This window comes from Bombina bombina, chromosome 10, assembly GCF_027579735.1.
Source record: "Bombina bombina isolate aBomBom1 chromosome 10, aBomBom1.pri, whole genome shotgun sequence".
Classification (NCBI taxonomy): domain Eukaryota; kingdom Metazoa; phylum Chordata; class Amphibia; order Anura; family Bombinatoridae; genus Bombina; species Bombina bombina.
The window spans coordinates 45,057,368-45,083,411 of record NC_069508.1 but is presented as its reverse complement, the minus strand read 5'-3'; the positions used below and the strand labels follow the sequence as shown (position 1 = coordinate 45,083,411).

The 26,044-nt window shown below is 42.6% G+C and overlaps 1 protein-coding gene across 1 annotated transcript in view; it reads left to right on the top strand.

Moving 5' to 3' along the window:
* LOC128640700 (DBIRD complex subunit ZNF326-like) overlaps positions 1–21,431 on the top strand; it is a 91,704-nt gene extending 70,273 nt beyond the window's left edge. The window contains 1 exon segment of the mRNA XM_053693128.1: positions 21,309–21,431. Within this exon segment, the coding sequence (XP_053549103.1) occupies positions 21,309–21,431 (123 nt within the window).
* Positions 21,432–26,044: the final 4,613 nt, after the last annotated feature.

The window sequence follows — 26,044 nt, the reverse complement described above, 5'->3', positions numbered from 1 at the left end:
TTGCTTATTTTTAATTAACATTGCTCTAATTTTCAGACTCCTAACCAAGCCCCAAAGTTTTATGTGAATACCAACAGCTACCTTCTCCAGCTTGCTTATGCTTGTGTAAAGGGTCTTTTCATATGCAAAAGAAGGGGGAGGGTGTGTCTTATTTCCCTCTTGCAGTGGGCTTTCCAGCTACCTTTTCAACAAAGCTAAACTGAGCTTCTAAATAAGTTTTTAAACTGTTTTATACTGGATTTTTTATATCCGTATCTGTGCATCTTATTCTTTATAGTAGTGTCTATTACATGCAGTTATATGAAAATGAGTGTATACTGTCCCTTTAAGTTGGCGAATTCTTCTGTTACGGATGCCGCTTTTCAGATCGCCAAGTTGGTGGCTAAGAATGCAATATTTTCCATTTTAGCACGCAGAGCCTTATGGTTAAAATCTTAGTCTGCGGATGTTGTCCTCTAAATCCAAACTTTTGGCTATCCCTTTCAAGGGTAAGACCCTATTCGGAGCCTGACTTGAAAGAGGTCATTTCTGACATTACGGGGAGGTAAGGGTCCACCTCCTACCTCAGGGATAAAACATCTAAACAGAGGGGGCAGACAGAGTAATTTTCGTTCCTTTCGAAATTTCAAGGGAGTTTCCTCTTTCTGTTAACAGGAGTGGATCTTTGCACAAACTGAGCCCGTCTGGAGACCCAACCAGGCTTGGAACAAGGGTTAACAACCCAAGAAGCCCGTTGCTGCCCCCAAGACAGCATGAAGGGGTGGCCCTCGATCCGGGGACCGGATTCTAGTAAGGCGGCAGACTTTCTCTTTATTCAGGCTTGGATAAGAGACGTTCATGATTCCTGGACACTGGAAAGTGTCTCAAGGGTATCAGCTAGAGTTCAAAAATGCCTTCCCAAGGGAAGGTTCCTCCTTTCACTATTGTCTGTAGACCAATAAAGAGCATTCTTACGTTGTGTAAAAGACCTCTCCACTATGGGAGTAATTTGTCCCGTTCCAATTCCGGAACATGGGCAGGGGGTTTTACTCAAAGCTTTCCTGGTTCCCAAAAAAAGAGGGAACTGTTCCGACCCATTTTAGATCTCTAGAGTCTATAACAAGTTTTCTCAGAGTTCGCATCCTTCAAGATGGGAGTCTATTCAGACAATTCTGCCATTGATCCGAGGAGGGTCAATATAGACTATCGTGGACTTAAAGGTTGCATATTTCTATCCACAAAGATCATCACCAGTTCCTAAGGTTGCCTTGCCTGGACAAACATTTCAATTTGTGGCTCTACCTTTTGGGCTTGCCACGGCACCCAGGAACTTCACGAAGGTTCTAGGGTCTCTGCTAGGCGGTTCAGACGCGGGGCATTTGCAGTGGCACCTTATCTGGACGATTATTCTGATCCAGGCATCTTAACTGACAGTCTCATACAGACATAGTTCTGGTCCTTTCTAAGGGTTTCACGGGTGGAAGGTGAATCTAGAGAAGAGTTCACTAATTCCACAGACAAGGTTCCTTTTCCTGGGAACTCTAATAGATTCTATATCCATGAAAATCTTCTTGACGGATGTCAGAAAGTTAAAGATTCTGAATACATGTCGAGCCCTTCAGGCCTATCCTCGGCCATCAGTGGCTCAGTGCATGGAGGTAATTGGATTAATGGTGGCGGCAATGGATATCATTCAGTTTGATCATTTTCATCTCAGACCTCTACAACTGAGCATGCTCAGACGGTGGAATGGAGATTATGCAAATTTGTCTCCTCAGATCTGGATCAAGAGACTCTTCTTTGGTGGTTGTTGCAGGATCATCTGTCCCAAGGGACGTGCTTCCGCAGAACCTCATGGGTGATAGTGACAACAGATGCCTGTCTACTAGGATGGGGTGCAGTCTGGAATTCCCTGAAGGCTCAGGGTGTGTGGACTCGGTCGGAGTCTCTGCTCTCAATTACAGAATATTGATTGGAAGTAATCTTCAATGCGCTCCAGACTTGGTCTCAGTTGGCTTCGGCCAAATTCATCCGGTTTCAGTCGGACAACATTACGACTGTGGCTTACATCAATCATCAGGGAGGAACAAGGCGTTCCTTAGCGATGACAGAAGTGTCCAAGATAATTTGGTGGGCGGAGGCTAACGCTTATCTGGCGGCAATCTTCATCCCAGGAGTGGACAACTGGGAAGCGGATTTTTTGAGCAGACATGAGTTTCATCCGGGGGAATGTCTCAGATGGGGCAGACCGGAATTGGATCTGATGGCGTCTCATCAGAATGCCAAAATCCCAAGATACGGATCCAGGTCCAGGGATCCTCAGGCCGAACTGATAGATGCCTTGGCAGTGCCTTGGCCGTTCAACCTAGCTTATGTGTTTCCTCGCAGGACTTGGTATGCCGATCTGGTGGCCATGTCCCCTCTGCCGCCGTGGAAACTTCCACTGAGGTAGGACCTTCTCATTCAGGGACCCTTCCATCATCCAAATCTAACTTCTCAGCAGCTGACTACTTGGAGATGAACGCTTGATTTTATCTAAGCGAGGGTTCTCTGAATCAGTCATTGATACCTTTTTTCATTCACACAAGCCTGTTACTAGAAAAATTTACCAGAAGAGATGGAGTAAATATCTTTCATGTAATTGGCAAGAGTCCATGAGCTAGTGACATATGGGATATACAATTCTACCAGGAGGGGCAAAGTTTCCCAAACCTCAAAATGCCTATAAATACACCCTTCACCACACTCACAATTCAGTTTTACAAACTTTGCCTCCTATGGAGGTGGTGAAGTAAGTTTGTGCTAAGATTTCTACGTTGATATGCGCTTCTCAGCATTGTTGAAGCCAGATGCCTCTCGGAGTACAGCGAATGTCAGAGGGATGTGAAGGGAGTATCACTTATTGAATATGATGATTTCCCTAAGGGGGGGGTCCTATTTCATGGGTTCTCTGTTATCGGTCGTAGAGATTCATCTCCTACCTCCCTTTTTCAGATCGACGATATACTCTCAATTTACCATTACCTCTACTGATAACGGTTTCTGTACTGGTTTGGCTATCTGCTATATGTGGCTGGGTGTCTTTTGGTAAGTATGTTTTTTTTATTACTTAAGATACCTCGGCTATGGTTTGGCACTTTATGCATTTATATAAAGTTCTAAATATATGTATTGTACTTATATTTGCCATGAGTCAGGTCATGTATTTCCTTCTGCAGACTGTCCGTTTCTATTTGGGTAATATAAACATCTTTTATAGAAAAAAAAATTCTTACCTGGGGTTTAGTCTTTTTTCAATTGACTACTTCTTGCAAATTGCGGGTGGCATTAGGCCTGCGGGTGTGTCAAATGCTAAACTTTGTGTCATTCTTGGCGCGGAAAAATATGTCTGACGCAACTTCGTCATTTCCGGCGTCATACTTGACGCCGAGACCTTTCACACGGTTGCGTTATTAGTGATGCGAGTGTCATTTCCGGTTATTTTTGGCGCCAAAAAAGTTTACGTTACGTTGTGCGTGAAACTTGGCGCCATACTTTTTCATTATTTCAATACCCCATTGATGTTTGCCTCTTGATTTTTTTTTTTTTTTCTCTCTATCAGAGGTCTATGCTATTTGCTTTTTTTCCCATTCCTGAAACTGTCATATAAGGAAATAGATCATTTTGCTTTTTATGGGTTTTTTTCTCTTAAATTTTGCAAGATGTCTTTATCTGATCCTGCCTCAGAAGTTTCTGCTGGAACATTGCTGCCTGACATTGGTCCTACCAAAGCTAGGTGCATTTGTTGTAAAATTGTTGAAATTATTTCACTGAATGTCATTTGTAATAGTGGTCATGATAAACTTTTACATGCAGTTAGTGTATCCATCAGTAATGGCACATTGCCAGTTTAGTTCCTTCAACTTCTAATGTTATGATATATCTGTAAATTTTAAAGAATTTGTTTCTGATTCTATTTTGAAGGCTGTGTCTGCATTTCCACCTTCTAATAAACGTAAAGGTCTTTTAAAATTTCTCATTTAGTTGATGAAATTTCAAATGACCAACAACATAAAAATTTATCCTCTTCTGATGAGGAGCTATCTGATTCAGAGATCCTTCCTCAGATATTGACACTGACAAATCTACTTATTTATTTAAAATAGAGTATATGCGTTCTTTATTAAAAGTGTTAATTACTTTGGATATTGAGGTAACCAGTCCCATTGACGTTCAGTCTAATAAACGTTTAAATTCTGTTTTTAAACCTCCTGTGGTTTCTCCAGGGTTTTTTTCCTATTCCTGAGGCTATTTCTGATATGATTTCTAGGGAATGGGAATAGGCCAGGTACTACTTCTATTCCTTCTTCAAGGTTTAAAAAATTGTGTCCTTTACCAGCAAAATCTATAGAGTTTTGGGAAAAAAATCCCCAAAGTTGATGGGGCTATTTCTACTCCTGCTAAACGTACCACTATTCCTATGAAGATAGTACTTCCTTTTTAAGGATCCTTTAGATAGGAAGCTTGAATCTTATCTAAGGAAGGCCTATTTATATTCAGGTCATCTCTCAGACCTGCAATTTCTTTGGCTGATGTTGCGGCTGCATCAACCTTGTGGTTGGAGAATTTAGCGCAAACAGGAATATGATTCTGACTTATCTAGCATTATTCGCCTATTGCAATATGCTAAAGGTGCGGCCCTCATTCCAGCTCAGCTGGTAGGGGGCAGATTAATTGGCCTAGCAACAGCTCCAAGAATCTTTTCAAAGTTCTGTGTGCCCTACTCTCTGTAATCAGAGAACAGGGTATTGCGGTGTTTCCTTATTTTGGACGATATCTTGGTACTAGCTCAGTCTTTGTGTACTGCAGAATCTCACACAAATCAACTAGTGTTTCTTTGGAAACATGGTTGGAGGATCAATTTACCAAAAGTTTCTTGATTCCTCAGACAAGGGTAACCTTTTTAGGCTTCCAGATTGTGTCCATGACTCTGAATCAATGTACGACACTCTCTGACATGGTGGTTAGATCACAATCGTTAAGTTTAAGGGGCTTCTTTTGTTCGACCAACCCTGGACTGTGATCACAACAGATGCGAGTCTTTCAGGTTGGCGAGCTGTTTAGGGATCTCTGAAAGCACAAGGAGTTTGGAAATCTCAAGATTACTAAAATATTTTAGAACTCCTTGCAATTTTCAAGAGCTCTTCAGTTTTGGCCTCTGCTAAAGAGAGAAACCGTTCATTTGTTTTCAGACAGACAATATCACAACAGTGGCATATGTCAATCATCAGGGTGGGACTCAGTCCCCAAGCTATGAAAAAGTTTCTCGGATCCAGCGGAATACAGCTCTTGTCTAATCTCTGCAGTGCTTATCCCAGGTGTAGACAATTGGGAGGCGGATTATCTCAGCCGCCAGACTTTACATCCAGAGGGAGTGGTCTCTCCATCCAGATGTGTTTTTCTCAGATTGTTCAGTTGTGGGTTCTTCCAGAGAGATCTCATGGCCTCTCATCTAAACAAGAAACTTCCCAGATACCTGTCCAGGTCCAGGGATGTTCAGGCGGAAGCAGGGGATAGGCTGACACTTCCTTGGTGTATGCATCCTGCTTACATTTCCCACCTCTAGTTCACCTTCCAAGAGTGATCTCCAAAATCATCATGGAGCAATCATTTGTGTTGCTGGTGGCACCAGCATGGCCACACAGGTTTTGGTATGCGGATCTGGTTTGGATGTCCAGTTGCCGCTTTGGCCACTTCTGTTCGGCCAGACCTACTATCTCAAGGTCCGTTTTTCCATCAGGATCTCAAATCATTAAATTTGAAGGTATGGAAATTGAACGCTTAGTGCTAAGTCATAGAGGTTTCTCTGACTCGGTGATTAATACTATGTTACAAGCTCGTAAATCTGTTTCTAGAAAGATTTATTATAGAGTTTGGAAGACTTACATTTCATGGTGTTCTTCTCATAAATTCTCCTGGCATTCTTTTAGAATTTTAGTTTCTTCAGGACGATTTGGATAAGGGTTTGTCTGCAAGTTCCTTGAAAGGACAAATCTCTGCTCTTTCTGTTTTTCACAGAAAGATTGCTATACTTCCTGATATACACTGTTTTGTACAGGCTTTAGTTCTTTTTAAGCCTCTTATTTAATCAATTTCTCCTCCTTGGTGTCTTAATTTGGTTCTGATGGCTTTTCGGGTTCTTCCATTTGAACCTATGCATTTTTTGGACATTAAACTACTTTCTTGGAAAGTGTTGTTCCTTTTGGCCATCTTCTGCTAGAAGAGTTTCTGAGTTATCTGCTTTCTTGTGAGTCTCCTTTTCTAATTTTTTTCATCAGGATAATGCAGTTTGCGGACTTTTTGCTTTTTACCTAAGGTTGTGAAGTCTAACATTAGTAGAGAAATTGTTGTCCCTTCCTTGTGTCCTAATCCTAAGAATTCTTTGGAAAGTTCCTTACATTCTTTGGATGTGGTAAGAGCTTTGAAATATTATGTGGAAGCTACTAAAGATTTTAGGAAGACTTCCAGTCTATTTGTTTTATTTTCTGGTCCTAGGAAAGGTCAGGAGGCTTCTGCTATTTCCTTGGCTTCTTGGTTGAAACTTTTGATTCATCAAGTTTATTTGGAGTCGGGTCAGGCCCCGCCTCAGAGATTTACAGCTCATTATACTAGATCAGTCTCCACTTCGTGGGCTTTTTAAGAATGAATCTTCAGTTGATCAGATTTGCAAAGCGGCAACTTGGTCCTCTTTGCATCCATTTACTAAATTCTACCGTTTTGATGTATTTGCTTCTTCGGAAGCAGTTTTTGGTAGAAAAGTTCTTCAGGCAGCTGTTTCAATTTGATTCTTCTGCTTTTGATTTAAGTTTTTTTCTTTCAAATGAAAAACTTATGTTTGAGTTGTGGATTAATTTTTTTCAGCAGATTATGGCTGTTTTTATTTTTCCCTCCCTCTCTAGTGACTCTTGAGTGGAGATCCACATCTTGGGTATTGATATCCCATATGTCACTAGCTCATGGACTCTTGCCAATTACATGAAAAAAACATAATTTATGTAAGAACTTACCTGATAAATTCATTTCTTTCATATTGGCAAGAGTCCATGAGGCCCACCCTTTTTATGGTGGTTATGATTTTTTGTATAAAGCACAATTATTTCCAAATTTCCTTTGATGCTTTCTACTCCTTTCTTTATCACCCCACTGCTTGGCTATTCGTTAAACTGAATTGTGGGTGTGGTGAGGGGTGTATTTATAGGCATTTTGAGGTTTGGAAAACTTTTCCCCTCCTGGTAGGATTGTATATCCCATATGTCACTAGCTCATGGACTCTTGCCAATAGGAAAGATTAATTTAATTTATCAGGTAAGTTCTTACATAAATTGTTTTATTGGTGCGAATCCAAGGGCTACTCATGGGGTAGGGTTAGGATTCCCAGGATTTTCTTTTCTCCAAGGACTGGAGAAAGGGTTGTCAGCAAGTTCCTTAAAGGGACAGATTTCTTCTTTATTTTGTTACACAAGCGTCTGGCAGATGTTCCAGATGTTCAATCTTTTTGTCAGGCCCTGACTAGAATCCGGCCTGTGTTTAGACCAATTGCTCCTCCTTGGAACCCCTTGAAGAACATTAAGAACTAAATTCAAACTCTGTTTGAACCCATGCATTCCATAGATATTGTTATTATCTTGGAAAGTTTTATTTTTAGTTGCCATTTCTTCTGCTCGCAGAGTTTGAGCTTTCGGCATTACAATGTGATTCTCCTTATCTTATTTTCCATTCTGATAAGGTGGTGTTACGTACCAAACCTGGTTTTCTTCCTAAGGTTGTTTCTAACAAAAATTTTAATCAGGAAATTGTTGTTCCTTACTTGTGTCCTAATCCTAAGGAGGAGCGTCTGTTACATAATTTGGATGTAGTCTGTGCCTTTAAGTTCTACTTGCAGGCGACTAAGGATTTTCGTCAAACATCTTCATTATTCGTTGTTTCTTTTACCAGATATACAGAGTCCACGGTTTCATCCTTTACTTGTGGGATATATTCCTCCTGCTAACAGGAAGTGGCAAAGAGCACCACAGCAGAGCTGCTATATAGCTCCTCCCCTAACTCCTCCCCCCAGTCATTCTCTTTGCTTATGCATAGCAATAGGAAGGGTAAAGTTTTATGTGGTGATAAAAAGATAGCTTTAGTTTTTCTTCAATCAAGAATTTTTTCATTTTAAATGGTACCACGGTGTGTACGGTTTCCCTCTGGCATGATAGGGATGAAGAATCATGCCTTGAGTCTGATCTTAGCAGTAGTAACTAAGATGATGTTCGTTCCCACTAGTGATGCTGAGGAATTACAGGAGAAGTCTTCAGTATGGGGGAACGTTTTCTTGCTGCAAGCAGTTTCAAGGTATGTGCAGTCATTTATATTCTGAGGAAATATGATATATCAGAATCTGGCTGACATATTCCCCATGAGGGGCAAGGGTAAGCAGTTGTCCTTATTATGGGGTGATACTGTGGTAGCCTATACATTTTTATCCCAGTCTAAATTGCTGGGGATACTTAAGGGCTATGTGGCTAGACACTGGGGCAGCCTAGACAAACCTTCGGTTAACGATATATGAGTTTTTTTGAGGCTGAGTTGTATAATTTCTGTGGGGTTCACATGGCATATTTTACAAGCAGTGTGTACATGTTAGTTGAAAACGCTTCCCATGCGGTTTTCTTTATTTTTGGCTCATCAGACAGGATGGGCGGGGCATATTTTCGCGCTTCAGTGCGCAGTTAGTTTTTCTGGAGAGGTAGCAGCTAGCTATTAGCTCCGGTTGGACCCATACTGTGAGGCTGTACTTTAGAGTGAGACCGGATCGTTTTGACAGGTCTTGGGGGCAGGTAGGCGCCACAGCAGAGCAGTGGCGAGGTGCAGAAGTCATTTAGTGAAAAATTGTCTGCAGATTGTTAGTTTACTGCCTAATTTGCTAAAATTTAAATTTCTCTCCTTTTACTTGTGGTGCATCCAATGCCACACTAGGCTCTAAAAATCACAAAATTGGTCATTTTTGTTATCATTTAACGACTTTGCAAAACAGTGTACACTTTTTTTTATCTTAAAGGCGCAGTAACCTTTTTTTGTGCGGTCTGTTTTTTTCACATATAAGGTTGGGAAAGACTTGTGCTGTTATTACTAGTCTGTACAACATGTCTGACAAGGGAAGTCAGTGTTCTATGTGTTTAGAAACCATGGTGGAACCCCCTCTTACATTGTGCCCTTTGTGCACTAAAAGATCATATTTTAAATAGAGAAAGTGGGCCTCAGGAGGATTCTCAGTTTGCAGAGAGTCGGCATATGCCATCTAATTCTCCCCAAGTGTCACAACCTTTAACCCCCCACGCAAGCGACGCAGAGTACTTCTAGTGAGTCTACTTTTACTTTGCAAGATATTGCTGCAGTCATGTCTACTTCCCTTACAGAGGTATTGTCTAAGCTGCCAGGTTTGCAGGGTAAACGCCATAGGTCAGATATTAATGCAAATACTGAACCCTCTGACGCCTTAGTGGCCATAACTCCCAATGCTCTGATTTGGGGGTTAGGGATTTTATGTCTGAGGGAGAACTTTCAGAGTCAGGAAATTTATTACCTCAGACAGATTCGGACTTTGTGTCCTTTAAATTCAAATTAGAACACCTCCACTTATTTCTCATTGAGGTTCTAGCGACTCTGGATAATTGTGACCCAATCGCGGATCCTCCAGAGAAGTTGTGTAAAATGGACAAATATTTGGAAGTACCTACTTACACGGATGTTTTTCCGGTTCCTAAGAGAATTTCAGAAATTGTTAAGAAGGAATGGGATAGACCAGGTATACAGTTTTCTCCCCCTCCTAGTTTTATAAAGATGTTTCCCATATCTGACACCATGAGGGTTTTTTGGCAATTGATTCCCAAGGTGGAGGGAGCTATTTCTACTTTAGCTAAACGTACAACTATACCCATTGAGGACAGTTGTGCGTTTAAAGACCCTATGGATAAAAATTGGAGGGTCTTCTAAAGAGTTTTTGTTCACCAGGGTTTTCTCTTACAGCCTATAGCTTGCATGGTTCCAGTAACTACTGCAGCTGCCTTTTGGTTTGACGCCCTGGAAGAGTCTCTGAAGGTTGAGACACCTATAGAGGACATTTTAGACAGAACTAAGGCTCTTAAGCTAGCTAATTCTTTTGACGGATGCTGCTTTTCAACTTGCAAAATTAGCAGCGAAAAATGCAGGCTTTGCCATTGTAGCACGTAGAGCGTTATGGCTAAAGTCATGGTCGGCTGACGTATCGTCTAAATCTAAGCTTTTGACTATTCCCTTCAAGGGTAAGACCCTATTCGGGCCTGAACTGAAGGAAATAATCTGACATTACTGGAGGTAAGGGTCACGCCCTACCTCAGGACAAGCCCCTCAAGATGAGTAAACAAAATAATTTTCTTTCCTTTCGAAATATTAAAGGAACATCCTCTGCTTCCCCTTCCTCCACTAAGCAGGAAGGGAACTTTGCGCAATCCAAGGTGGTCTGGAGACCTAATCAGGCCTGGAATATAGGCAAACCGGTCAAAAAGCCTGCTGCTGCTACCAAGACAGCATGAAGGGGCAGCCCCCGATCCGGGACCGGATCTAGTAGGGGGCAGACTTTCTTTGCTCAGGCTTGGCCAAGGGATGTACAGGATCCATTGGAAATTGTGGCCCAGGGGGGTATCAGTTAGAATTCAAAGACTCCCCCCCCCCCCCCAAGGGGGAGATTTCATCTTTCATGATTGTCTGTAGACCAGACAAAAAGAGGCGTTCTTACGCCGTGTAAAAGACCTCTACACCATGGGTGTAATTTGCCCAGATCGGGAACTAGGGCAGGGGTTCTATTCAAACCTTTTTGTGGTTCCCAAGAAAGAGGGAACCTTCAGACCGATTTTTAGATCTCAAGTGTCCTAAACCAGTTTCTCAGAGTTCCATCGTTCAAGATGGAGACTATTCGTACAATTCTGCCTATGATCCAGGAGGGTCAATACATGACCATGGTGGACCTGAAGGATGCGTATCTTCACATCCCTATCCACAAGGATCACCATCCGTTCCTGCAATTTGCATTTCAGGACAAACATTATCAGTTTGTGGCCATGTCCTTTGGGTTGGCCACGGCTCCCAAGATCTTCACAAAGGTTCTAGGGTCTCTTCTAGCGGTCCTCAGGCCGTGAGGCATAGCAGTGGCGCCCTATCTGGACGATATCCTGATTCAGGCGTCAACATTTCATCTGTCCAAATATCACACGGACATAGTGTCATTTCTGAGAACTCACGGTTGGAAAGTAAATGTAGAAAAGAGTTCACTAGTTCCACAGACCAGAGTTCCATTCCTGGGAACTCTGATAGACTCAGAAAACATGAAAATATTTCTGACAGAAGTCAGAAAATCAAAGATTCTAAATACTTGCAGGGCTCTGCAGTCCATTCAGCGGCTCAGTGTATGGAAGTCATCGGACTAATGGTAGCGGCAGTGGATATCATCCCGTTTGCTCGCTTTCATCTAAGACCACTACAACTGTGCATGCTCAGTCAGTGGAATGGAGATTAGGTGAATTTATCTCAGATAAATCTGGACCAAGAGACCAGAGACGCTCTTCGGTGTGGTGGTTGTCGCAGGACAATCTGTCCCAAGGTATGTGCTTCCGTAGGCCATCTTGGGTAATAACGGACGCCTGTTTTCTGGGCTGGGGTGCCGTCTGGAATTCCCTGAAGGCTCAGGGTGTGTGGACTCGGGCGGAGTCTCAATTACCAATCGATATTCTGGAACTGAGAGCGATATTAAACGCGCTGCTGGTATGGCCCAGTTGGCTTCGGCCAAATTCATAAGATTCCAGTCGGACAATATCACGACTGTGGCATATATCAATCATCAAGGGGGAACAAGGAGTTCTCTAGCGATGATAGAAGTATGAAAGATAATCCGATGGGCGGAGGCTCACTCATGCCATCTGTCTGCGATCTATATCCCAGGAGTAGAGAACTGGGAAGCAGATTTTCCAAGTCGTCAGACTTGACTCGTCAATGGGGCGCACCAGAATTGGATTTATGGCATCTCGATAGAATGCCAAACTTCCATGTTACGGGTCCAGGTCAAGGGATCCCCAGGCAGTACTGAGATGCTCTAGCAAGTACCTTGGTCGTTCAACCTGGCTTATGTGTTTCCATCTTTTCCTCTCCTTCCTCGGTGATTTCCAGAATCAAACAGGAGAGGGCTTCTGTAATTCTAATAGTGCCTGTGTGGCCACGCAGGACCTGGTATGCAGATCTAGTGGACATGTCGTCTCTGCCACCATGGAGACTGCCATTGAGAAAGGACCTTCTCATTCAAGGTCAGTTCCAACATCCAAATCTAACTTCTCTGCAGCTGACTGCTTGTAGATTGAACGGTTGATTTTATCTAAGCGGGGTTCCTCTGAGCCGGTTATTGATACCCTGATTCAGGCTCGCAAGCCGGTCACTAGAAAAATTTACCATAAGATATGGCGTAAATATCTATTGGTGTGAATCCAAGGGTTACTCATGGAGTAAGATCAGGATTCCTAGGATTTTGTATTTTCTCCAAGAATGATTGGAGAAGGGTTTATCAGCTAGTTCCTTGAAGGGACAAATATCTGCTTTTGTCAATTTTGCTTCACAAGCAGCTGGCTGACATCCCAGATGTTCAGGCATTTTGTCAGGCTTTAATCAGAATCGAGCCTGTGTTCAAGCCAATTGCTCCGCCATGGAGCTTGAATCTAGTTCTTAATGTTCTTCAAGGGGTTCCGTTTGAACCCATGCATTCCATAGATATTAAGCTGTTATCTTGGAAAGTTTGGTTTCTAGTCGCTATCTTTTCTGCTCGAAGAGTTTCTGAGCTTTTTGCATTACAATGTGATTCCCCTTATCTTCCATTCTGATAAGGTGGTTTTGCGGACTAAACCTGGATTTCTTCCTAAGGTTGTTTCAAATAAGATTATTAATCAGGAAATTGTTGTTCCTTCTTTGTCCTAATCCTTCTAATAAGGATCGTCTGTTACATAACTTAGACGTGGTTCGTGCTTTGAAGTTTTACTTGCAAGCAACCAAGGATTTCCATCAAACATCCTCTCTGTGGTTTATTCTGGAAAGGGTAGAGGTCAAGAAGCTACAGCTACATCTTTCTTTTTGGCTGAAAAGCATCATACGTTTGGCATACGAGACTGCTGGACAGCAGCCTCCTGAGAAGATTACGGCTCATTCCACTAGAGCTGTGGCTTCCACATTGGCCTTCATACTTTTTCCAAATTTTACAAATTTGATACTTTTTGCTTCTTCTGAGGCTATTTTTGGGAGAAAGGGGTTTCAAGCAGTGGTGCCTTCCGTTTAGGATCCTGTCTTGTCCCTCCCTTTAATCCGTGTCCTAAAGCTTTGGTATTGGTATCCCACAAGTAAAGGATGAAACCGTGGACTCTATATATCTTGTAAAAGAAAACGAAATTTATGCTTACCTGATAAATTGATTTCTTTTACGATATACCGAGTCCACGGTCCACCCTGTCATTTTGAGACAGGATTTGTTTTTATATAAACTTCAGTCACCTCTGCACCTTTATGGTTCTTTCCCTTTCTCTTCCTATAACTTCGGTCGAATGACTGGGGGGAGGAGTTAGGGGAGGAGCTATATAGCAGCTCTGCTGTGGTGCTCTTTGCCACTTCCTGTTAGCAGGAGGAATATATCCCACAAGTAAAGGATGAAACCATGGACTCGGTATATCGTAAAAGAAAATCAAGTAAGCATAAATTTCCTTTTTTGCTGGGAAACGTATGGGTCAGAAAGCTACGGCTACCTCTCTCATTTTGGCTGAAGAGTATCATCCGTGTTGCATATGAAACTGCTGGCCAGCAGCCTCCAGAACAAATTACGGCCCATTCTACTAGGGCTGTGGCTTCCTCATGATGCTTCTGTTGAACAGATTTGCAAGCCTGCAACTTGGTTCTTTTTTCACACTTTTTCTAAATTTTACAAATTTTATATTTTTGCCTCGTCCAAGGCTGTTTTTGGGAGAAAGGTTCTTCAAGCAGTGGTGCCTTCCGTTTAGGTTCCTGTCTTGTCCCTCCCTTTTATCCGTGTCCTATTGCTTTGAGTCCACGGCCCACCCTCTCAATTTCTAAGACAAGTCTTTTATTTTTGTTAAACTTCAGTCACCTCTGCACCTTGGCTTTTCCTTTCTCTTCCTTCGCTCGATTGACTGGAGTGGGAGGGAAGGGAGGAGCTATATATACAACTCTGCTGTGGTGCTCTTTGCCTCCTCCGGCTGACCAGGAGGCGATATCCCATAAGTAAGGATGAAATCCGTGGACTCGTCATATCGTAAAAGAAACAAATTTATCAGATAAGCATAAATTTCCTTTTTTAAGCAACTCTAATTTACTCATTAAATTTTCTTCATTCTCTTGGTATCTTTATTTGAAAACCAAGAATGTAAGTTTAGATGCCGGCCCATTTTTGATGAACAACCTTGGGTGATGGTTGCTGATTGGTGGATAAATTCACCCACCAGTAAACAAGCTGTCCAGGGTCTGAACCAAAAATTGTCTGGCTCCTTAGCTTAGATGCCTTTTTTCAAATGATGGCAAGAGAACAAAAAACATAGGAGTAAATTAGAAAGTGGTTTAAAATGGCATGCTCTATCTGAATCACAAAAAAAAATTTTTTTTTTGGGTTCGGCGTCTCTAATATTGGCTAAAATTCTAGGGGTTCGGTAAAATCAGCTGGTTGGTGTGACCATTAAAACATTGTCCTTAAGAGCCTTACTTAGGCAAGATATTCATTATATTAGCTAGAGCACAGGTGAAATCAGCTGAGTGAGCTGATTTTCACCTGTGCTCTAGTTAAGATAATGAATATCCCCTGAGGACTGGGTTTGGGAAACAGTTTGTATATTCATGTTTTACCTGCCTATTTATAGGGACACTAAAGCTCAAAATAACCCCTTAAAAAAGAAAACCCTTGACGGCCGGCGATGTACATGGTACATTGTGCTCATTAGGGGTTAAACATAATTTGGAGCGTGCTGTTTTAGGACTCAAATTTGTACACATTTTGATGATGGATGTCATTTATATGCACGCTTCTTGAGGTGCAAACTACTACTGATCATGTGCAAGCGTTCAGTTTTTATACATGTCTTTGATTTGCTGATAGCTGTCATGTAATACAGGTGGGATGCAAATTGAATTTTAAACAAGCAGTAGAATTTGATTAAGCTATTGCATTTTCTCTTGTAAGGTGTATCCAGTCCACAGGTTTTCTCCTTCCCAACAGGAAGTTGCAAGAGGACACCCACAGCAGAGCTGTCTATATAGCTCCTCCCCTAACCCCCACCCCCAGTCATTCTCTTGCAACTCTCAACAAGATGGGAAGTCTCAAGAGATATGTGGTGACTTAGTGTAGTTTTACCTTCAATCAAGAGTTTGTTATTTTTAAACGGTACCGGCGTTGTACTGTTTTACACTCAGGCAGAAATTAGAAGAAGAATTCTGCCTGGAGGTTGATGATCTTAGCGGTTTGTAACTAAGGTCCATTGCTGTTCTCACACAACTGAAGAGTATGGGAAAACTTCTGTTGGGGGAACGGTCTGTGGATTACCTGCTTTGAGGTATGTTTAGTATTTTTATTTCTAGAGAGATGAATAAGTTCTAGAAAATGCTGACAGAGCCTTGTATATTTGAGGTAAGCTAGATGGAGTGATTTAACGACTGGGATCATGCTTACAAAACGGGGTAATACTCATGTTAATACTCATATTACTTGGTAAAAAAAAAAAGTTTGCATGTTTTCATAAATAGAACGTTTTTTCTCTGAGGGAGATAAGTCTTTATTTGGGGCCTAGTTTTCCACATGGCTAGTCAGATACTCCTAGAGTACTTTCTTAAGGCCCCTCTGACATCCAGCACATGGTGGGAGGGGCCTATTTTCGCGCTCTAGATGCGCAGTTTCCTGCAGACTGAGACATCCAGCTTCCCTAGAGGAGTACTCTGGCATCTGAGGACAATCATAAAGGGTTTATTTCTTCACTAAAGGGCAGGTAGGAGCCTCAGCAGAGCTGTGGCAAGGTGCTCAACTGTTTTTTTACCCGTGGTTGACGTTTTTTAAATCCGGTTTGGGGGCTAAGGGGTTAATCATCCATTTGCAAGTGGGTGCAATGTTGCTTTAGTCCCTTACACATACTGTAAATATTTTGAAGACTTTACTGTATTTTTACACTGTTTTGCAGTTTAAGTGCTAGTTTTTTTCTCTTAAAGGCACAGTAACGTTTTTGTTTAATTGCTTTTTCACCTTTATTAAAGTGTTTTTTCCAAGCTTGCTTGTCTCATTACTAGTCTGTTAAACATGTCTGACATAGAGGAAACTCCTTGTTCAATATGTTTGGAAGCAATGGTGGAACCCCCTCTTAGAATGTGTACCAAATGTACTGAAATTTCTATTAACTATAAAGAACATATTATGGTGTTTAAAGATTTATCTCCAGAGGATTCTGGCTGAAAAAAGGAGATTATGCCATCTAGCTCTCCCCACGTGTCAGAACCTAAAACTCCCGCTCAAGTGACGCCAAGTACATCTAGCGCGTCTAATTCTTTTATCTTACAGGACATGGCGGCAGTTATGAATGCTACCCTCTCAGAGGTATTGTCCAAACTGCCAGGGTTACAAGGAAAGCGAGACAGCTCTGGGGCTAGAACAAATACAGAGCTTTCTGACGCTTTAATACCTGTGTCCGATATACCCTCACAATACTCAGAAGCCGAGGCAATGAGCTTCTATCTGTGGGTGACATTTCAGATTCAGGGAAGGCGTTGCTTCAGTCTGATTCTGAAATGACAGCGTTTAAATTTAAGCTTGTACACCTCCGCTTATTGCTTAGGGAGGTTTTAGCGACTCTGGATGACTGTGAACCCATTGCAGTTCCAGAGAAATTGTGTAAGATGGACAAATACTTTGCAGTGCCTGTTTACACTGTTTTTCCAGTCCCTAAGAGATATTCGGAAATTATTACTAAGGAATGGGATAGACTAGGTGTGCCGTTCTCTCCCCCTCCTGCTTTTAAAAAGATGTTTCCCATAGATGCCACCATACGGGACTCGTGGCAGACAGTCCCTAAGGTGGAGGGAGCAGTCTCTACCCTAGCTAAGAATTCAGGTTTTGCCATTCTGGCGCGTAGGGCGCTATGGCTTAAGTCCTGGTCAGCAGACGTTACTTCAAGGTCTAAGCTTCTTAACATCCCCTTCAAAGGACAGACCCTATTCGGGCCCGGCCTGAAGGAGATCATCTCTGATATTACCGGAGGAAAAGGTCACGCCCTTCCTCAGGATAGGTCCAATAAATTGAGGACCAAACAGAATAATTTTCGTTCCTTTCGAAACTTCAAGAGTGGCACAGCCTCAGTTTCCTATAATGCAAAACAAGAGGGAAATTTCGCCCAGTCCAAACCAGTCTGGAGACCTAACCAGGCTTGGAACAAGGGGAAGCAGGCCAAAGAACCTGCTGCTGCTTCTAAGACAGCATGAAGGAGTAGCCCCCGATCCGGGACCTGATCTAGTCGGGGGCAGACTCTCTCTTCACCCAGATTTGGGCAAGAGACGTCCAGGATCCCTGGGCACTAGAGATTGTTTCCCAGGGATATCTTCTGGAATTCAAAGGTTCATCTCCAAAGGGGAGATTTAATCTCTCACAATTATCTGCAAACCAGATAAAGAGAGGCATTCTTACTTTCTGTTCAAAACCTACTGGTTATGGGAGTGATCCACCCAGTTCCAAGGGAGGAACAGGGGCAGGGTTTCTATTCAAACCTGTTTATAGTTCCCAAAAAAGAGTGAACTTGCAGACCAATCTTGGATCTCAAGATCCTAAACAAATTTCTCAGGGTCCCATCCTTCAAGATGGAGACAATCCGAACCATCTTCCCTATGATCCAGGAGGGTCAATATGACTAACGTGGACTTAAAGGATGCTTATTTCCACATTCCGATTCACAGAGGGCATCATCAGTTCCTCAGGTTCGCCTTCCTAGACAGGCATTACCAGTTTGTGGCTCTTCCTTTCGGGTTAGCCACGGCGCCAAGAATCTTTATGAAGGTTCTAGGGTCCCTTCTGGCGGTTCTAAGGCCGCTGGGCATAGCGGTGGCGCCTTAGATGACATTCTAATCCAGGCGTCGACTTTTCAGCTTGCCAAGTCCCATACGGACATTGTTCTGGCCTTTCTGAGGTCTCACGGGTGGAAAGTGAACAGAGAAAAGAGTTCTTTCTCCTCTCACAAGTTTCCTACCTAGGAACTCTGATAGATTCAGTAGAAATGAAAAATTTTATGACAGAGGTCAGGATATCACTTCTCGGCCGTCAGTGGCTCAGTGTATGGAAATGATCGGCCTAATGGTAGCGGCAATGGACATAGTGCCGTTTGCCCGCCTACATCTCAGACCACTGCAACTTTGCATGCTCAATCAGTGGAATGGGGACTACACAGATTTGTCTCTTCTGCTAAATCTGGATCAAGATACCAGGTATTCTCTTCTCTGGTGGTTGTCTCGGGTCCATCTGTCCAGGGGAATGTGTTTCCGCAGGCCGGAGTGGACTATAGTGACGACAGATGCCAGCCTTCTGGGCTGGGGCGCAGTCTGGAATTCCCTGAAGGCTCAGGGTTCGTGGACTCAGGAGGAAGCCCTCCTTCCGATAAACATTCTGGAGCTAAGAGCAATATTCAATGCTCTTCAGGCTTGGCCTCAACTAACTGCAGTCAGATTCATCAGATTTCAGTTGGACAATATCACGACTGTAGCCTATATCAACCATCGGGGGGAACAAGGAGTCCCCTGGCAATGATGGAGGTTTCCAAGATAATTCTATGAGCAGAGGTTCACTCTTGCCATCTCTCAGCTATCCATATCCCAGGAGTAGAGAACTGGGAGGCGGACTTTTCATCCAGGGGAGTGGGCGCTCCACCCGGAGGTATTTGCCCAGCTGATTCAACTATGGGGCAAACCAGAACTGGATCTGATGGCGTCTCGTCAGAACACCAAGCTTCCTTGTTACGGGTCCAGGTCAAGGGATCCCCAGGCAACGCTGATAGATTCTCTAGCAGTGCCCTGGTCCTTCAGCCTGGCTCATGTGTTTCCACCATTTCCTCTCCTCCCTCGTCTGATTGCCAAGATCAAGCAGGAGAGAGCTTCTGTGATTTTGATAGCACCTGCGTGGCCACGCAGGACTTGGTATGCAGATCTGGTGGATATGTCATCCTTTCCACCATTGACTCTGCCGCTGAGGCAGGACCTTCTACTCCAAGGTCCATTCAAACATCCAAATCTAATTTCTCTGTGTCTGACTGCTTGGAGATTGAACGCTTGATTATGTCAAAACGTGGTTTTTCAGAGTCGGTCATTGATACCTTGATTCAGGCTCGAAAGCCTGTCACTAGGAAAATCTATTATAAGATATGGTGTAAATATCTTCATTGGTGTGAATCCAAGGGTTACTCGTGGAGTAAGGTCAGGATTCCTAGGATATTATCCTTTCTCCAAGAAGGATTGGAAAAGGGATTATCGGCTAGTTCCTTAAAGGGACAGATTTCTGCTCTGTCCTTTTGCATAAGCGTCTGGCTGATGTTCCAGATGTTCAGGCGTTTTGTCAGGCTTTAGTTAGAATCAAGCCTGTGTTTAAACCTATTGCTCCGCCATGGAGTTTAAATTTAGTTCTTAAAGTTCAAGGGGTTCCGTTTGAACCTTTGCATTCCATAGATATCAAGCTTTTATCTTGGAAAGTTCTGTTCCTAGTAGCTATCTCTTCGGCTCGAAGAGTTTCAGAGTTATCTGCCTTGCAGTGTGATTCCCCTCATCTGATCTTCCATGCAGATAAGGTAGTTTTGCGTACCAAACCTGGGTTTCTTCCTAAGGTGGTATCTAATAATAATATCAATCAGGAAATTGTTGTTCCGTCTGTGTCCTAATCCTTCAAAGAAGGAACGTCTATTACACAATCTTGACGTGGTTTGTGCTTTAAAGTTTTATTTGCAAGCTACTAAGGATTTTCGTCAAACATCTGCATTGTTGTCTATTCTGGAAAGAGGAGAGGCCAAAAGGCTTCGGCAACTTCTTTCTTTTTGGCTGAGAAGCATAATCCGTTTAGCTTATGAGACTGCTGGCCAGCAGCTTCCTGAAGGAATTACAGCTCATTCTACTAGAGCGGTAGCTTCCACATGGGCTTTTAAACATGAGGCCTCTGTTGAACAGATTTGTAAGGCGGCGACTTGGCCTTCGCTTCATACCTTTTTCTAAATTCTACAAATTTGATACTTTTGCTTCCTCGGAGGCTATTTTTGGGAGAAAGGTCTTACAGGCAGTGGTGCCTTCCGTTTAAGTTCCTGCCTTGTCCCTCCCTTCATCAGTGTCCTAAAGCTTTGGTATTGGTATCCCACAAGTAATGGATGAACCCGTGGACTGGATACACCTTACAAGAGAAAACAAAATTTATGCTTACCTGATAAATTTCTTTCTCTTGTGGTGTATCCAGTCCATGGCCCGCCCTGTCACTTTAAGGCAGGTGTTTTTATTTTTAAAACTAGTCACCACTGCACCCTATAGTTTCTCCTTTTTCTTACTTGTCTTCGGTCTAATGACTGGAGGTGGGGGTTAGGGGAGGAGCTATATAGACAGCTCTGCTGTGGGTGTCCTCTTGCAACTTCCTGTTGGGAAGGAGAATATCCCACAAGTAATGGATGAACCCGTGGACTGGATACCCCACAAGAGAGAAATTTATCAGGTAAGCATAATTTTTTTATTTGATTATGAAACTCTACTGTATTAATGGTCCTCAAATCTTTCTTGCTTGGGGTTTTTATCCTGATGTGGTTACATTTTTAAAGTGGAACTTTAATGATTCAAACAAAACATGAAGCAACTTTCCAATTTACGTTTGGTTATCAAATTTGCTTCATTCACTTTGTATCCTTTGTTGAAAAGTTGGCTTGGCATCACCAATACATTACTGGGACCTAGCTAAACGCATCCTGTCTGCAGAGCATTCCTGAGCCTACCTACTTTAGTATCCACAAAGGAAATCAAATTAACCTCTTTTTACTGCTGTTAGCTGAAGTTCACCAACTATTTGCAAAACAGTCATAATAGTAAAAATTCAGTGTCCACCTTTATTTAAAGGGGCAGTCATTTTGTTTCCACACCTTTTTAGATTTCTTAAAAATAAAGCTTGCAGCTAGATACTTTTAATGTTTAATTCTTCTAGAGGATCTTTACACCACTATATTTAGGTACATTAACCCTTTGTTTCACTCCCTTAGGGTGAAAATCCCTTTGAGAGTCAGGAAACAGATGTGACTGCTGATATGGACGCTGGCGCAGAGGGGGATGTGTGTGTAGACACTGAAGATGCAGAAGTAGCAGCTGAACCATTGGAGTCATAAATGTCATATGGTCATCAGTGACTGTTTAATATGATTAAAATGTTATCAAAACAATGTTAATCCAATTTTTAATAGTTTTTAGATTTTGTTTTATTACTTTTTTATTTCGCAGTTTGCATTTATAATGCATATTATATTTAACGTCTTTCTGCTGTAAATAAAATGTTTTTTAGCTTGTTTCATTGTTTGATATTTGAAAATTTTTAGTTCCATTGCTCCAGTGGTTTCTAGTATACACCTGAAAAACCATAACCCTCTTTACCTAAATTGAAGCTGCTGTGTTTTTGTACACTTTAATTTCTAGCATGCTCTGTGACCAAAAGCTGTGATGTGATCTGTTTTTGTTTCCACTTCTTGCAGTTTAGATAATGCTGGTCTACTGATTAAAAATAAAGATTTTGTTGATGTAAATATGGTCAGTGTCATATTTTTGTCATATTTTTGTCCTATTTGTTACTGGAGATATGTACTGTGGGTTGTAGTTCTGGTTCAACCTAAAAATAACTAAAAAGCAGACAAAGGTGGGAAGAGATGCTTCTCTTATCCATAAATTCCTGTATCACTGAGTGCAATGAGGAACTTTCAGGTAGTTTCCGGATAAAAACAGCTAATTTCTCCTACATTGATGTATCCGTTCCACGGCTTCATCCTTACTTGTGGGATATTCTCAATCCCTACAGGAAGTGGCAAAGAGAGCACACAGCAAAGCTGTCCATATAGCTCCCCTCAGGCTCCGCCCCCCCAGTCATTCTCTTTGCAGCTCTAACTAGTAGCATCTCCCCGGGGGTGGTAAAGAGTGTGTTAGTTGTAGTTTTTTATTTCTTCTATCAAGAGTTTGTTATTTTAAAATAGTGCCGGCTTGTACTATTTACTCTGCAGCAGAAAGTGAAGATTTCTGCTAAGAGGACTATGATTTTAGCACCAGTAACTAAAATCCATTGCTGTTCCCACGCAGGACTGTTGAAACCAGATAACATCAGTTGGGGGAACAGTTTGCAGGCTTAACTGCTTCAGGTATGATCAGTCATTTTTCTAACGAGACCCAGTAATGCTAGAAGACTGTCAGAAATTCCCTCTGGGATAGGTAAGCCATTGTTATTAGATTCAGCAATAAAAGGATGGCTTATTTTAAGGGCTTATGCTGGTTGACACTATTGTGGGCTAATCGATTGCTTTTTAGCAAGTTTTCAACTTAAAAAGGTGTTTTTTTTTATCAACTTAAAACACTTTTGGGGATTAATTTGCACCTGGCACTTAGTTGGACACCTGATCTAGTCAGAAAGGCCCCTCCACTCTGGTATGCAGAGGAAGGAAGCCTCATTTTCGCACCTCAATTGCGAATTGGTTTTGACTAGCCAGTTAATGCAGCTTCACGTGGGGAGTCCGGAGGCATCAGAAAGGGCTCCAGGGAGGCTTATATTCTTACCAAAATAACCCTAAGGAAGGTAAAAGCCACAGGGCAAGCTGTGGCAGAGTACTGTAGTGTGTTAACCGGTAAACTGCTGTTATTAGCTCCGGTTTGGGCATTAAGGGGTTAATTGGTCTGAAAATTAGTGTGCAACCTTTTCAAAGCATTATGACACTGGTGAAAAATTCATAAAAATCGGATGTGTTTTTGATGGTTTTTTGATGGTTCAGTAATAAAGTATGCACTTTTATTAGTTAAAGAGAAAGTAACGTTTTTGTCAAAAATAAATTTTATTGCATTGAAGTTATTTTTAAGTCTATTAAACATGTCTGAACCTTCAGATAGCCTATGTTCTGTATGTTCAAAGGCCAAGGTGGTTCCCCCATTAAATTTGTGTGAAATGTGCTATAGCGTCCAAACAGCTTAAGGACCGTACAATTACACTTAAAGATATAGCCCAAGATGATTCTTTAGATGAAGGGTGTGAAGATGGCTCGCTATCCTCCCCTTCTGTGTCAACACCAGCTATGCCCGCGCAAGCGATGCCCAGTACATCTAACGCACCAATTGTGATTACTATGCAACTGCGGCAGTAATGGATAATTCTCTCAGCATTTTTTCCAAACTGCCTGCTTTTCCTAGGAAGCGTGATTGCTCAGTTTTAAACACAGGATGAGCAAGCAGACGCAGAGGATAAGTTATCTGTAGTTCCCTCACACCAATCTGACTTAGCGGTGAGGGAAGGCCTGTCTGAGGGAGAAATTTCTGACACAGGAAAAGTTTCTCAGCAGGCAGAGCCTGATACTATAGCATTTAAATTTAAGCTAGAACACCTCCGCGCCCTACTTAAGGAGGTACTAGCTACACTTGATGATTGTGATCCTTTGGTGATCCCAGAAAAATTATGTAAAATGGACAAATTCTTAGAGGTCCCAGTACACACTGATGCGTTTCCTATAGCCAAGAGGGTGGCGGATATCGTTAATAAGGAGTGGGAGAAGCCAGGAGTACCTTTTGTTCCCCCTCCTATATTTAAGAAAATGTTCCCAATTGTTGATCCCAGAAGGGACGCGTGGCAGACGGTCCCTAAGGTAGAGGGGGCAGTTTCAACGCTAGCTAAGCGTACGACTATACCAATAGAAGACGGTTGCGCTTTCAAAGATCCTATGGATAAAAAATTAGGTTTACTTAAGAAAATCTTTGTTCAACAGGGTTTTCTTCTTCAACCAATTTCTTGCATTATTCCTGTAGCCACTGCAGCGACTTTTTGGTTTGAGGAACTAGAAAACTCGCTCCAAAAGGAGACTTCTTATGATGAAGTCATGGACAGAATTCACGCCCTGAAGTTGGCTAATTCTTTCATTACAGACGCTGGTTTTGCAATTGTGGTGCGCAGAGCGCTTTGGTTAAAGTCTTGGTCGGCGGATGTGTCGTCCAAAACAAAATTACTTAATATTCCTTTCAAGGGTAAGACCCTATTTGGGCCAGAGTTGAAGGAAATTATTTCAGATATCACTGGGGGAAAGGGCCATGCCCTTCCACAGGATAGACCTTTCAAGGCTAAAAATAACTAATTTTCGTTCCTTTCGCAATTTCAGGAACGGACCGACTTCCATCTCTACAGCCACTAGGCAAGAGGGTAACGCATCCCAGCCCAAACCAGCATGGAAGCCTTTGCAAGGCTGGAACAAGGGCAAACAGGCCAAGAAGCCTGCTGCTGCTACCAAGACAGCATGAAGGGGTAGCCCCCGATCCGGGACCGGATCTAGTAGGGGGCAGACTTTCTCTCTTTGCTCAGGCTTGGGCAAGAGATGTTCCGGACCCCTGGGCACTAGAAATTGTTTCTCAGGGGTATCTTCTAGAGTTCAAGGACCTTCCTCCAAGGGGAAAGTTCCACATGTCTCGTTTATCTTTAGACCAGATAAAGAGACAGGCATTCTTACGTTGCGTAGAAGACCTATTAAAGATGGGAGTGATACACCCAGTTCCAACAGTGGAACAAGGACTGGGTTTTTACTCAAACCTGTTTGTAGTTCCCAAAAAAGAAGGAACTTTCAGGCCAATTCTGGACTTAAAAATTCTAAACAAATTCCTCAGAGTTCCATCATTCAAAAGGGAAACCATTCGGACAATTTTACCAACGATCCAGGAGGGTCAATACATGACTACCGTGGACTTAAAGGATGCGTACCTGCATATTCCTATCCACAAAGATCACCATCAGTTCCTGAGGTTCGCCTTTCTGGACAAACATTACCAGTTTGTGGCTCTTCCGTTCGGATTAGCCACTGCTCCCAGAATTTTCACAAAGGTGCTAGGGTCCCTTCTAGCGGTGCTAAGGCCGAGGGGCATTGCAGTAGCACCTTACCTAGACTACATTCTAATACAAGCGTCGTCCCTTCCCAAAGCAAGGGCTCATACAGACATTGTTCTAGCCTTTCTCAGATCTCACCGGTGGAAGGTGAACATAGAAAAAAGTTCCCTGTCCCCGTCCACAAGGGTTCCCTTTCTGGGAACAATAATAGACTCCGTAGAAATGAAGATCTTTCTGACAGAGGTCATGAAGTTAAAGTTTCTGAACGCTTGTCGAGTTCTTCAATCCATTCCTCAGCCCTCCATAGCTCAGTGCATGGAGGTAATAGGACTAATGGTTGCGGCAATGGACGTGGTTCCTTTTGCTCAAATTCATTTAAGACCATTGCAACTGTGCATGCTCAAACAGTGGAATGGGGATTATGCAGACTTGTCTCCCCAGATTCAAATGGACCAGAAAACCAGAGACTCACTCCTCTGGTGGCTGTCTCTAGATCACCTTTCTCAGGGAATGAGTTTCCGCAGACCGGAGTGGATCATCGTCACGACCGACGCCAGTCTTTTGGGCTGGGGCGCGGTCTGGGAGTCCCTGAAGGCTCAGGGTCTATGGTCTCGGGAAGAATCTCTTCTCCCGATAAACATATTGGAATTGAGAGCGATATTCAATGCGCTCCAGGCATGGCCTCAAATAGCGGAGGCCAGATTCATCAGATTTCAGTCGGACAACATGACGACTGTCGCGTACATCAATCATCAGGGGGTACGAAGAGTTCCCTGGCGATGAGAGAGGTATCCAAGATCATCAAATGGGCAGAGGATCGCTTCTGCCATCTATCAGCAATTCACATCCCAGGAGTGGACAACTGGGAAGTGGATTATCTGAGTCGTCAGA